The sequence below is a fragment of the Solanum dulcamara genome, chromosome 4 (assembly GCF_947179165.1).
Source record: "Solanum dulcamara chromosome 4, daSolDulc1.2, whole genome shotgun sequence".
In the NCBI taxonomy this organism is placed as follows: domain Eukaryota; kingdom Viridiplantae; phylum Streptophyta; class Magnoliopsida; order Solanales; family Solanaceae; genus Solanum; species Solanum dulcamara.
In genome coordinates, this window is record NC_077240.1 from 16,599,973 (window position 1) to 16,615,247 (window position 15,275).

General features: G+C 33.6%; 2 protein-coding genes across 2 annotated transcripts; one reads left to right on the top strand and one right to left on the bottom strand.

The window, feature by feature from the left end:
• The first annotated feature begins 4,516 nt into the window (after positions 1-4,516).
• On the top strand, positions 4,517-8,989 carry LOC129886653 (shaggy-related protein kinase epsilon). Its single transcript, XM_055961433.1, has 13 exons — positions 4,517-4,824; positions 5,481-5,753; positions 5,854-5,946; positions 6,028-6,087; positions 6,200-6,472; positions 6,608-6,682; positions 6,888-6,944; positions 7,028-7,168; positions 7,444-7,494; positions 7,601-7,696; positions 7,868-7,951; positions 8,294-8,396; positions 8,475-8,989. Exons 1-13 carry the CDS (start codon positions 4,765-4,767, stop codon positions 8,534-8,536), a joined length of 1,428 nt encoding a protein of 475 aa, XP_055817408.1. The 5' UTR covers positions 4,517-4,764; the 3' UTR covers positions 8,537-8,989.
• A 623-nt stretch (positions 8,990-9,612) lies between these two features.
• Positions 9,613-14,835, bottom strand: LOC129886654 (pentatricopeptide repeat-containing protein At4g13650). The gene is made up of 3 exons (XM_055961434.1): positions 12,168-14,835; positions 11,840-12,079; positions 9,613-10,445 (listed from the first exon to the last, which is right to left on the bottom strand). Exon 1 carries the CDS (start codon positions 14,636-14,638, stop codon positions 12,629-12,631), a length of 2,010 nt encoding a protein of 669 aa, XP_055817409.1. The 5' UTR covers positions 14,639-14,835; the 3' UTR covers positions 9,613-10,445; positions 11,840-12,079; positions 12,168-12,628.
• Positions 14,836-15,275: the final 440 nt, after the last annotated feature.

Consider the following 15,275-nt stretch of genomic DNA (forward strand, 5'->3'; position numbering starts at 1 on the left):
AAAAGAAAAAAATCAGTTGGGCCCTTTGAAATTTGAACCTCTGATTCGTTTGAATTATTTTATTTTTTTTAAAAAAGTGGATGAGATAATGTTCTATCACACTAAATAAAGTTCACTCGCTGAGAGTTTGATCTAAATGCTCCGACGGGTCGTTTTAAAAAGTTGGATCTGAGATTTTTTTTACAGTAGGCATTTGGAGTTTAGACATAAAAGAATGTGATATTTGAAAAAAATTATATAAGAATTTTTATAAAAGATTTCTTTTTTATATATTCACTGATATATATTATTATCTCTGAATACAAGTTACGAAATAGAATACACACAATAAAGTAATAACATACTAGCTAAGGAGAAATTAACATAGAAGGTAACTAGAAGGGGATGAGATACTAGAACAGAGAAAGGGGATAAGAGATAACTAATAACCAAAGCTTCGACATAACTTGCATAACCGATTTTTGTAATCCTTAGTCATTTTCAACAATAACAAATTGAATTTGAATTACAAATAAAACTCTCAAATATTTTACTCAGCCTAATAATATCAAATGGATCAATCTTTAGCACATAAGCCCTTGTGGAGTCATCAAATTTCACAACAGAATATGTATTATATAACTTGAAAAAAAGTAAAATTTTGTGCACGGAAAAATCAACTGATCAATACCACTTTTTCAAACAACTCATCTTACTAAAAATATTTTAAAAATCGATGCAATGATATAGCAAAAAGATGCTTTGAATTTATTTATTTATTTTGGGGAGATTATAAAAAAGGCAAACGGGATCTTAATATATGGTAGACTATGGTTGAAGCATAGTTTTCTGAAAAATTAAATAAATGAAAAAACTGTTTTTTCAACTTTCTGAAGCAAATAATTATGGTCAAAATTTGAATATTGAAAAGGAAAAATACATTATTGTTTATTCAAATATTTTATTTGTAAGTGCTTTAAATACTTGGTAAAGAATGTCACAAACTTTGGCTCAATTCGAAGAAACAGATAGTTTAAAAAAAGTCAAGCTTTCGTATTTCAAATTTCAACTACCTTAATGTTAACATCACCTACTTAAGATGACATTGAAGGCAAGCATTATTGGTTTGTATATAAATGGCCCATAAGTCTACATTGTTTATTGCTGGAAATTAATTTTTAAAAGCTTCAAAACACTCGTAAATTGGTCATAGATTTTGAACGTAAAACTTGTGAAACATGAAAATTTTTATTTTTAAAAGTTTTATTTGTAAAATTGAACTTGTATTTGTACATGCATTTTATTTAAAAAAAATAAAATTTTGTGAGTGGAAGTTCCTAAAACCCAAAAATTGATCTGGCAAAATAGATTTTTGAAGATAAATTTTTAATATCTGATTCAAATTCTATGGTCAAACTCTACCTAAGTTTTTTTCACTTTAACTAATATACTAATTGAATGAGAATATTAAGTTTTAAAATCATTTTATGTTCTTTCCCTAAACTACCATAACATAATTAATCGTCCAATAATATATCATTCTTGAGCTGAATCATGTTTCATAATTTTATTTTTTCAAATATAAAAAAGTTTGAAAATATTTTTGTGATGATTGTGAAAATCTTAAATATAGATTATGAGTCTCTCAAATTAAATTCGAAGAATTGTAGTAATATATATCTATGTAATATATCTTATCCATTTTAAGAACAGTTGGTCATGATACTCCGGATCGGAGAACGTACATTAAAAGCTGGTTAATCACTTAATAAAATTCATATATTTCATTCCATGCAACTTACTTATTGATCTCAATCTTATATCATATAGGAATATATCTTTTAATTAATTGTCATTAGAATATAATATACTTGTTGAGACCCTCGGATTTTGAACAAACAAGTTTAGTGGTTCCCAAGTACAAACTCTTCATTGCCACCTCAACCACCAAATTAAGAAAGAAAAATAAAGAAGAAAATGAAAGGCAAAAAAAAGGTGCGGGGGAGGGGGGGGGGGGGGGACTATTTCTTAATAAGTCGTAGATTTTTTGGAGTGTTTGCCAAAAAAATTAAAATTGTTCCTCCATTCTAATTTTAGGGTGTGCTTGGTACGAATGAAAATATTTTTTATGGAAAATATTTTTCTTAAAAGTATTTTTCTTAACAAATAAGTGATTTTGTTCTAGTATTTGATAGGTAAACAAAAAAAATATTATCCTAAGAGCAATTATGTAATCTAGAAAAACAATTTGGGGTGCGACGACGTAGGGGTTCATGGGTGAGATGGTCAAGGGTTGGGTGTTGGGAATGTTGGATGGATCAAAATGAGATAATGAACTTGGATTGTCACATATGAAATTTGTTTCCCTACTCTTATTAGAAAATACATTTTTCTAATTTTTGAAGAACTTATTTACTAGAGCAAACTAGTTTTCAAAATATTTTTCGACCAACCAAATATAAAAAGTAAGTAACATATTTTTTCAAAAATTATTTTCATCCATACCGAATATGTTCTTGGAAAACAAGTTTTTTCACTTACTTATTTTTTGTGTTTGGTTAGTATATAAATTTTTTTGTCCAAAGAGCATTTATGTATAATCTAAACAAATACTAGCCATAACCTGGGACCATGATCCATATCCCGACCCAATGCAAGACCCGACCCTCGACTTGAAACTAATCTAAGACCCAACGCCAGTATTGACCTAGGAAACGACCCCTGATCCCAACATCGACTCGAGACTCAAGATCAATTGTTGAAATAGGGAGGATGTTGCAAAATCAATTGTAATCAAAATGCACATTATTTAGAGGCAATAATATATTCACTAAAAATTCACGTATAAAATATGAAAAAGATGATGTATATATAGACTTTCTCTCCAATCTTTCGAAGATACATAAATCATCTTCAGTGGACTATGGACTCAAGTAACGTACCTTAGTATTATATTTTGGGTGATTCTATTAAATGCTTTTTTCCCCAGATAAATATAGGTTATTTTGGACAAATTGGTTCATTGGATCCTTCTTTTTCTAAATAATGAATGTAAAAAAAAATAAAACCAAAGTCATAAACTAACCGCGAAAAGGATAAGGACTAGTCAAAACGTTAGACAAAAAGACCCCCGCGAATATTCCGCTGGCATAATTATTGTCTAAAATCGCACGCCCCCTCGTAAATCTCTTTCCACGCTAAGGATATTGTTGTCATTTCAGTTGAACTCTTTATTCATCCACCGTCCGATTCAGCATGATGTTAAATCCACGGTTAAAAATTAAAGTTTGACTGCAAGTACGAAAAAATATGCAGACAGGAATGATTGGGCTTTCGGTCATGACTTTGACCAGTGATAATTTGAATTTTGATTTGAATTTTTAGAGTAGAGAGAGAAAATAAGAGAGATTTCCTTTTTGTCGTTTCTTTTTTATTTTGCTGTTTTCTTTGTTTATTTACAATTTCATTCCCAAATTAGAAAAAAGATGATTTGTGCTATCCGAGAAATGAAGGGGGAATTACAAAAAGGGAGAATTGAATCTCACTAATAAAATAAAAAATTTAGATAATTAATTAGTTATGTTATTAAAGTTATTTCTCAAAATATGAGATTATACTTTCAAATTACGTGAGTTATTTTTTTTCATATTTTAAGTGTGTTAATTTTAATATTTGAGAAATAAGATAGATTTTTAATTTTATAATCTTAAATTGCAATGGGCATGCATTTTAATTATATGTAAATCATATAATTTGAAATATATACGTGAGATATTTGAATTAAAAGTATTAAATTTATAAATAATTTTTTTTAAAATTAAGCTAAATAGTAAATAAGATAAATAAAGTACTACTCAATAAATATAGCTTGAGAGTGATTTTGAAAATGGTAAAATTAAAATTACGGCTTGTTCTTAAATTACATAAAACTATTCCTTCAATTTAAATTTATTTATTTTATTTTGATTTGATACCAAGTGTAAAAAATCATATATTTTTTTTAATTTTATAATCTTAAATTTTAAGAATATGTTATCAATTATCTTTTAGTTTTTTGATATTAATATGTTATGCAAAAAATTAAAATTAGAGAATTGCTTTTTTTTACTTTGAAACAAAATTAACAATAAGTAAAACCAACAAATTGAAAAATATAATTTGCTGTCCTTAGAAATTGTAGTTTTTGAACTTTAGAAGTAGGAAAATAAAAATATACTACTTCTTCCGTTTAAACAAAAATGATCAATTTCTCTTTTTAGTTTGTTTCAAAAATAATGATTAATTTTTTTTTTAAAAATACTTTAATTTTAATTTTTTTACATGACATATTTAAATTTTTATGATTAAAAAGTATTTTGATACATTTAATATAATTTTAATTTAGAATCATGATATTAATTTAATTTAATTTTTTAAAATTTTTACATCTGGTCAAACTAAATGATTCGTTTTTAAACGGCGAAAATATTATTTTTGATCAATAGTAAAATAAAATAAAAATATATATGGTCGACTCTTATGATGCTTTTTGGTTTTTGGATTTACTTTTATTTATCACAAAAGGAGAGGAGAGAGAAGAGAGGTTTAATGTTGTCATATTTTCTCATTTAGGCATTTCAAAGTCCAATTTCTCTCTCTTTCTCTCTCTCCTCTCCATCTCCACCATTGCAGAAAAAAAAACTTTCAGGTGTTTGAGGAAGAAGAAGAGGAGGAGTTATCAATTACTCTGAAAATTTCTGTGGAGAACAACAAGGGGTTTTATTTTGCGCTCTTGGCGAAGCAGAGATGAATGTCATGCGTCGCCTTAAGAGCATTGCTTCTGGACGTTCTTCTGTTTCAGATCCTGTAACATTTCTTTCTTTCTTTCAATAAAATGGGTCTAAAATGATTATATAACCCAACCCAGCTAGTTTAGGATTAAATTGTATTTGTATTTGTTTTTGTTTTTTTGCTCAAATGGGTCTAAATAAAAGGGGAATAGAGAGAAGCGATTCATATAGCCGACCCACTGGGGGTTGTTTTGATTTGCAAATTTGAGATGAAAGACGTTCACTTTTTGAATTTGGGAATTCAATTTTTGGTTTTTTTTTGTTGCTTTCTTTTGGGATAGGGGTTTGTTGATGTATTTGTGTTGAATGCTTCTTATTAAAATGATGAGATTTTCACCATTTTAGCTCTTAATATGTACGAGTCTGCTCTTTGAAGAAGGTTGATGCCATTTGATGTATCATTTGCTCATGTGACTAATATTTTTTAATAAGTTCCTTCTGGCTTGGGGACTGGGTTGGGTGAGGAGTGGGTGAGTTGGAAACTTGCTCCCCTTAGGACTGCTTATTCTGTTAATATCTGGTTGTTCTGTTCTTGATTTTGTTAGTATGGACTTGTAATGTAATGTTGGGATTCATAATTAAAGCTTGGAGCTTTCGTTTTGTTTTGTTTATTTTGATTAGATTTATCAGTAATTCATGGAAAGAGTATGATTTGTTACTGATTTTTAATAGGGTGGTGATTCAAGCATAAAGAGGGTGAAGGTTGAGCAAGAAGTAGATCAAAGAGTGGTTGGTGAAACTCAAATGGAAGAGAAGTGTACAACTACTACACTTCCAAAGGAGGATATGGCTTCTACATCTAAGGAAAACACTACTGGAAGTACATCAACAATGGATACTAGACCTGAGAATTCTGAACTTGATGAGCTTCCTAAAGAAATGCATGAAATGAAAATTAAAGATGAAAAAGCTGTTAAAGCTGATAGTCTAGAGGATAATTTGAAGGTATCCCCAAAGTTCTTACTCTTTTATGTCAAATTTAGTATCTAAAGTAGCTGTCTATAAATTTGATGCAAATGTTGCTGATCTATCTTGCATCCCATAGGATATGGAACCTGCTGTTGTTAGTGGAAATGGAACGGAAACTGGTCAGATTATTGTGACTACTGTGAGTGGTAGGAGTGGACAAGAGAAACAGGTGGCTATCTACCCTTCAATTTTGTCTTGTAGGCTTTTTTACTTAGCTCAATCAAAACTTGACCTCATGCTATTTTTACAGACATTGTCTTACATGGCGGAGCGCGTGGTTGGTACTGGTTCATTTGGAGTTGTCTTTCAGGTATAGTTGTATGTTTATCTAATGTCTATTGAAAATGTTAGCTTATTGTTGTAAGCATTGAAGTTGTCTGGATGACTTTATTGATTTATTCATCACCTTTTCTATATCACAGGCTAAGTGCTTGGAAACTGGTGAATCTGTAGCAATAAAAAAGGTCTTACAGGATAGGAGATACAAGAACAGGGAACTTCAGATTATGCGCACGCTTGATCATCCTAATGTTGTTAAACTACGACACTGCTTCTATTCTACTACTGAGAAGAATGAAGTCTACCTCAACCTTGTCCTGGAGTACGTGTCTGAAACTGTTTACCGAGTTTCAAGGCACTACAGCAGAATGAACCAACACATGCCCAATATATATGTGCAGCTATACACATACCAGGTGAGCTTATTGCATGATTCATCACTTTTCTCATCAAGATTTTGGATTTCCAATTCTAGTAACTTCTATTTTTTCTCTTTTATAGTATCTCGTTCAGATATTAATGAATTTTCTCTAAATTTTTGAATTTTACAGATCTGTCGAGCTCTTAATTATATGCACAGTGTCCTTCGTGTATGCCATCGTGATATTAAACCACAGAATCTTTTAGTGAGCACTCAGTTTTCCCTCTTCATATGCTCTTTGCGTTTAGATCTTCTATTTACATGCCAATATGACTTGAAATATTTTGAGTAATCCCTGTAGTGTGGTTAAGTGGAGTTATATGTCCTTGATAGCCTGATTCCATTTGCTTATCCTCTTCACCATTTCTCCTATCTTCCCTGACTATTGGTTGCTTATTTAACTTCTGAAGGTTAATCCCCACTCGCATCAGCTAAAGCTCTGTGATTTTGGGAGTGCAAAGATGTTGGTATGTGCTGTTTACTTTTTACCAACTTTTATTTTCTCTTTTACAATTAGGAAGTCCCTAATACTTTAGCATTTGTGCTCTAGGTGCCTGGAGAGCCTAACATATCATACATTTGTTCTCGTTATTACCGGGCCCCTGAATTGATCTTTGGGGCTACTGAGTACACAACTGCAATTGACATGTGGTCTGCTGGTTGTGTTATGGCTGAGCTACTTTTGGGACAGGTTAGTTGATACTTGTAACTTTATATTTGCGGTCCTATTCTATTCACTGGTGGTGACATATTCTCTAGAAAATTTTGTGTTTCACTTTCTCACTCTCTGTTTCACGTTAGGTTCTATTAATGGTGTTAAGATGAATTCCTTCTGGCAAATTTAATTCCAACATGTAAAAGATTTAAAGAAATAATAATTAAATAGATATACATGCCGGTTAGATTGCATTGTTTGTCCCATTGAATACACTAGTGTCCGACATTTTACTTCTGTATTATCTGCAGCCTCTTTTCCCTGGAGAAAGTGGCGTTGATCAGCTGGTTGAAATCATCAAGGTGTGCAATCATGGGACTCTCTAATAGTTAACGTCAGGTGGTTTTTGTCTTGTCTATTTGGTTGCTTTCTCTTGCTAACCGTCTTTTTATACTTTGTGCATGCCAGATATTGGGTACACCAACTAGAGAGGAGATAAGGTGCATGAATCCAAACTACACAGAGTTCAAGTTTCCCCAGATCAAAGCTCACCCATGGCACAAGGTTAGTGAAAACTTCTTCGGTGGATGTGTCTTCTAGTAGTTGAATTGTTTCTATCCTTCCCTAGTCATTTCCTTGATGAAGTTTGTTGAGAACTGTCCGTTAAAATTGCACAAACCACACTTGCTAACACAATGCAAGCATACCAAATTTTAATGAGATTGCAATCTGCAGATATTTCATAAAAGAATGCCCCCTGAAGCAGTAGATTTGGTGTCAAGGCTTCTCCAATATTCTCCAACTCTACGCTGTACTGCTGTAAGTAAAGAATTTTCTTCTTAATTATCAAGAATTTAGGATATTATGGCAGTTTCCCTTTACCCATCCTTCAAACATGGCGTTCTATTTGTGTCCTGTTTTAATGTGTGCCCTCCTTGCATATGTTTTTAGCACTTCAATGTGATCTTCCCCGGCATGCTTATAAAGTTTAAAAATACTTCACTAGCGAATTTATGATGAAACAACATTCTGTTTTGTGGAGAATTAATGACTCCACATAGTCTTGCAAAAATGTTACTTTCTGTAAGTGGTATTATCCTTTAAACGCACTTGATGTTTGTTTTCCGCGGGATCTTGAGAATATGTTGTATTTATGGACAGTTGGAAGCATGTGCACACCCTTTCTTTGATTCTTTAAGGGAACCAAATGCTTGCTTGCCTAATGGGCGACCTCTGCCTCCCCTATTCAACTTTACAGCTCAAGGTGAGCTTCAGTTTAGTTTTTAACTTTTACTTTTTCATGATTTGATACTTCAATCTGACTAGTCTAAGTCTCATACAGAGCTCTCTGGTGCCCCTGCTGAACTGCGAAAGCGCCTTATTCCTGAACACTTGTGCAAGTGAATTTTTTGAAGACAGTTGCTTAGGCTTTGTAAATGGGTTTTCTTGGGAGGTTTAGTTGCCTAATCAGCGTTACGTTACTCCAGCAAATGAAGCTGCTATTCTTGGCCTTAGTAATATTTGATGGAAGTCAACGTCAGAACAGGGTAGCTAGTTGCTTGCTAGTTGGTTGTGGATGGAAGGATATGACAGTAAAAGATCCGCGGGTGAATGATCGGAATGTCTCGTCTATATAAACATATTGTGTTCAGTACCCCAGCAGTTTTAGATGCGAGATTTCATCTGTTAATTTATACGTTGTAGCAATATCTAGTTTCAGGGGGTGTTCATAAGATTAATGAATGCTTCCAAACTGAATTATAGATGAATTATTAGGAGTTTTCTATTCTTTAAAGTACAACATGTCATCTCTTCTGGTTATCTATCCTATTGGAATGTGAAATTGCTTCATGCTAATTATATTCACTATTAAGTCAATAGTTGAACTTCACCAAGTAAGTCATAGAAGTTACCTATTTTTGAAAATTAATCCCCTGCATTAATACGTAAGAAAAAATATTGGGATGTTACTGGAAATTGACCAAAGCTAGAAAGCTAAGGTTTTTATTTGTCTTACCTTGACCAATTAATCAAGTATCTACAATTCTCATTTTGCACATAAACCGGGTAACTTTCTATCCAACAAAAGTGCAGGGAAATGGATATAAGTAAGTTCGACAGTTTTTGCTTCTACTAGTTTTCTAGGTGCATTAGTAAAATTAGAGGTCATAGTTATCAGCGGTCATATTTATATATTATGCCTGTTTTTTTACTTTCATTGAATGCTAGACCACATTCTTTAGATGATAGAGGGTAGCAACTTTTAAATGTTACTCCACTTTAGAAGGTGTTTGGATGGGCTTTTTAAAAGTGTCTGATAAGTTAAAAGTTATAAATTGGGGGTACTCAACGTTTTTTTCTTATTTTTTTAACCTAAAAAACGTGCGTAAAATAAGTCAATCAAAATAACTACTAAAATTTGAGCATTAAAAACTAATCAACGAATCATTAGCTCATTGAATACAAATCTCTAATTCATCAATTTAAGAACAATCGTACCCATGAATTGGTGATTCAAAGCACTAATTAACACCAAGTACAATCTTTATAAAAATCAGAACCTAAACAAGTACAGCTTTGTGGTCCTGTGATTACAGCAAATTAGAACCAGGGAGATTATATCCCTATTCAACAAATAAGGACAATCAACATAGGTCTCTTTACGCTTGTGGTATAGATGGTTTATGAATTGGCAACAGACACCTATTTGATCTATACAATGAGAATACACCATCACAGATATAACCATCACAACAACGACATTATGACATTCTAATTAATCTATCAATAGTTTTTTTTTTCTCTGACTTATTTTTGTGGTAACCTATTTTTAAGTCTCTAGCCAAGCAACAAGTTGAGTATCCAGAATCAAACAAAAGAGAATGTGCCTTTCAAACCTGTCCCATCGGAGATCCTGATCGCTAATTACTGCCTCCATCGAGAACATTATCAGCTTTTTTGCGTTTTGTTTCATCAACTCCATCGGAGCTGGTTCCAAGAAATGCGTGTAGTTATGGTACCCTGATTGCATCCATAATAGGAAAGGCTCAGTGACTTCAATGGAAAGGGCTCTGATGTCATAGAGGACTTGGGAATGATGAACATACTTTGGTCCGTACAACCAAAGGCAAGCAATGAACACTAGGCTTTATGAAATATTATGCTCTTGCCATATGCTCACAATAAAGACGGGGACTAAGGCCCCCTAGGAAACCAAAGGCAGGCAATGAGCACGGGCTTATGAAATATTATCCACTTCACCATATGTTTGCAATAGAGAAACAGAGGACTGGCGTGGGAAACCTACTAGTTTCTGCAAGCAAAAGTAAAGTTATTATACTTTTGCATAAGATTAAGAAATTTGTTAATGTACTTGATAGAACTGAATTATTTATTAAAACAGGCTTCCATTCAAAATCAGAACATGAACCAATTCATTGACAAGACATTAAGAGAGATAAATCTGAAAGTAAGATATCTAGACTTTTGAATATAATCACCATCCACATCATTCACAAATAAACTCATGCATCCTTGGAAAGAAAGAGCAAACGAGAAGAAGGGAATTTCCCATTCAAGAGGTTGTCTTCGTATATTCTTGCATTGCTGAAGAGTCGGTTATTAAAAAGCCAGTGGTGCACACCTACCTTTTGCTTCCAAAAGCAGCCGACTCTAAGGCCCTAGTAATTTTTTGTGGATCAAATGACATCAAGCAAGAAGACACTGAGTTTTTTGCTAAAACATATAATTCATCTTTTGAGATCTTAATCTTGAAAACAATGACCACTTACTCTTTTTCTTTGGGACTCCAAAGGAATATAATTTCATACACAATTTAGTTTTACAAATAAGTGTATTTTCCCTCAAGATTGCATCACATGCTTCTTTTTGGAAGTACACAGAATTCCCTCAATCTTATGAAGATTTCATCCATATGAAGATTTCATCCATTTACCGCTGCCTGCTGATATTTCTTTAATCAAAACCATTGTTCAATGCATGCCATTTTCCATCAAATCTTTCTTCATTAACACCAAGCAGCTAGCAAGAACTTGTAGAGTTATAAGGATACTTCACTATAGGGCTCTACATTCAGGAGAATCAGTAAATTAGAAGAGCCTGCAAAAGCATTTTTTAACATGGCAATACAACTGAAAGGATCAGCATCATCGTACACACAGCATTTAGCAATGACATCATTTACCATCTTTTTCATTTATGAGGTTGTCCAGTTATACCGTAGCTTCAACTTCCCAGTTCTTGCTATTAGGGAAGGCGATGGAATCAAAGAAAAGCCATTAGTTTAAATCAAAAGTAAAAACAAACATTATACTACAAGCTAGCACGCACATTTACTTTACTTTTTTATTTTCTTTTTGGTTAACTTTTCATGCCATACAAACAACAGTAAATTCCCTAAGACAACGACATATTGGTTTTGCATTGGATCAATGTCCAACCTTACTCTCAAGGCAACACACAGATATTCACAAGCACTAGCATGGACTTATCTATAGCGTGAACATTCTAGTCTTAACTGGAAACAGTACAAGTGCACTGTTCAGGTCCCTATTCTGGTTGGGTAATTTTGTCGACTAAAAAGGATATAGCTCCCAACTATAACTGTAGAGTAGATATCAGGTATTGAGAAAAAACAGTAACTCTAAGAAAAATTATTGTTAAAAGACTCTGAAGATGGTTTCACACCTGTGTAGGAAAACTCATCACAATTTTATGTAGAACAAAGCTTTCTTCAGGATCATCTGACCTTGTCTTCACGGAGTCAATAATACTTTCAGAATGAGGACCAGTTATCTTCCCTGATGCCGGGGAGTGGCAATTGGTGCCTGCCGTGGGAGAGTGCTGCGAAATAAGGACTATGGAATCGACTCTCGTATAAGTTCCAGAGAGCAATCAGTTCCAATAATTCTCATCATTCACATTGATCTGCATAAAGCTTAACTTTTAGTTTCCATTTTCCAAAAAATGATCTTCATTGCTAGCAATTTGCAAATATACAAAGGTAACTGTAAACCTTGTGATGAGCTAAAGACCCAATCAATGAAATCGAATGTTCTGAAAATGCCGACCGCAAAGGAAACAAGAGCCAAGAGAAGTCAAAGGAATGTTTTCTACCAATAATCCCCAAAAGAACATATCCTTCCTTAAAATGATGACAACAATTTGAATCTCGCAAAATAATATGTCGATCAAATGACACGAATTTCATTGCATTATGGCAGTCACCACATACACAAAGGTTCTTGTAAATCCGAATTGGTAATCCTTTTGGCACACAAAGAAGCCCAAAAGCAATAGCCTACTTCTCACTGTGATAAGAAAGACTTCGTTCCCTTCCTTCTTCATTGATATCATGGAGAGAAACACATACCCAGCTTCCTTTATCAATGCAATAACATCATCAAGTTTTGAGTAAATTTCATCACTCTTTGGATGACTTCTTTCCTTCAGATATAAATGTGTGCACCACTCCATTCATCTCAATCCAACTATACCAGGCTCTTTGTTTAAACCCTTCAAATTCATTTTTCTTCTAAGTTTTGCTGCATTTTCCCATTTTCCAGCAGCGGAATATATATTTGACAACATAACATAAGGGACAGCATCTTGTGGTTCCAGCTGAAAGAGAGCCATTGAAGCTTTCTCTGCTAGATCTGTGCTGCCATGTACTCTACATGCAGCAAGCAATGTTTTCCACGCAGTAGCATCAGGTTCAATATCCATTTCATTGACTAACTTCTCAGCCTCCTGTATTTTCCCCGCACGGCCCAAAAGATCGATCATACATGCATAGTGATCAGGGCTTGGTCTTATCCCATAATCTTTCTTCATTGAAGCGAAGTACTTCTTTGCATCGTCAACAAGACCTGTATGGCTGCAGGCAAACAATAGGCCTATAAATGTAATGAAGTCAGGTTCTATTCCACTTGCAATCATCTCGTCATAAAATCTCAGAGACTCCTTTCCTTTGCCATTCTGGGCATAAGCCACTATGAGAGCAGTCCAACTGATCACATTATGCATTTGCATTGAGTTGAATACTTTTTTGGCATCTTCAAGGCAACCACAATTGGCATACATAGTCATAAGAGAATTTTTAACTGATAATGATGCCTCAAGGCCAGATTTAATAAAATCCGCATGAACTTGCTGGCCAAGTTCAAGTAGTGCCAACTGTGAGCAAGAACTAAGAACACTAGCAATGATAATTTGGTCTGGTTTAATTTCAGCCATTCTCATCTCACAAAATAATTTCAGAGCTTCTTCATAAGAGCCATTGTGAGCACAGCCAGTTACGAGTGCTGTCCATGAGATTACATCCTTTTCAACCATGCTGTTGAAAACACTAATCGCACAAGCTAGGTCTCCCTGTTTAGCATACATATCAACAAGTGCATTGCTTATAAGCTTGTAGCTCTCATATCCAGTTTTAACAACCAAGCAATGAAGACATTTCCCATTTTTGGCGTCATGCATACAAGCAAGAGAATTCAGAACCGAAGGGTAAGTAAACTCATCCACTTCCATATCACTAGCATACATCTTTTTGAACAGAGACAGTGCCTCCTCTGGAAATCCATGCCTCACACACCCAAGTATCATGGAATTCCAAGAAACTGCATGATTTACCTCCATCAGTTCCAATGTCTTCTTAGCGCTGTGCAAATCTCCACATTTAGAATACATGTCGATTAACGAGCTCTGAACAAACACGTTGGCCTCAAAACCACCATTAACAATACAGCCATGCACCTGTACCCCAAATCTAATATCAGTGAGTGCAGCACAAGAACTCAAAACACCTGGAAATGTATACTGGTTCGCCTCAATTCCTTCTGCATGCATGCTGGTAAAACACTGAATAGCTCTTAATGCATCGCCATTTTGAGAATACCCATTAATCATAGCAGTCCAAGTAACATGATTTTTCCCATGAGACATGATTTGGAAAATACACTCAGCCTCCAAGATACGCTTAGACTTCGCATACATATCAATAAGACCAGTCATTACAAAAACATTCATATCAAAACAAGTCTTAATAGCATATCCATGTATCTGTTCACCTCGCGAAAGCAAACCCTTTATCGCACACATTCTCAAAAGACTTCCCAATGTAAACTGACTGGGCCTATGCCCCTCACTTTGCATTTGCCAAAACAATTCAAATCCTTCAGATTCAAAACCATGCTTACAGTATCCACAAATAAGAGAAGACCAACTGATTGAACTCTTGATTGGGACCTCCTGGAAAACATGCCTTGCTTCAACAAGCCTCCCTCCATTGGCATACGCGGCAATCATTGTACTCCATGTAAATTCGTCTTTCTCAGGCATTTTATCAAACAGCTTTCGAGCATCATCAGTTTGGCCCAGTTTTGACAACTCATTCAATTTTTTATTTTTGTCAACTAAGGAACATTTCGGGCCTCGTATGATACAGCTTGCATAGCTTTGAATCGTGCGATGAAGTTGCACAGACATATGGTGATACTGCTAAACCTTTCGCCAGAAATTAAAATGCTTTCTTAATAGGACCATAAATTTTTCATTTAGGAAAATTAATTTGTTCATATCATCTTTAGAATTGCTTATTTCATCTCATATAATTTTTGGATTTACTACCTTCAAATTATCTAGTGTTAATCAATTTGCTCTCTTCTATTGCAATTTACTTTAATGATAAAAGGAAAGGAAAATATTGCAAATAAGTGTCTATCTCCCAAAAAATATAATAGTGACACTTATTTTGATAACTAATTATGAAATATCCATGTTGTGCACTGACCAATATATTCATAAAATTATTTTTTAAGTGATATTAATTAAACAATTTAAAATAATCTTACTATGTATAACATGCGCCTAGCAGATGTTCTAACAGAAAACTTTTGACTATAATAATGAACTTATTACAAGGTCCCTCAAAAATATACAATAGCTAGGAGTATATACGAAATACTATAATTATTCGATGTAAAAATAAAATATCTTATAAAAAAAATATAAATTTATAAAGTGCTACGAAATCAAATCTATTAAAGCCGTCATGAGTTTGATCAGAGGAGGCTGTCCTATTAACAATTAGTATACCTAAGCACCTTTTTCATCCAATTATGTT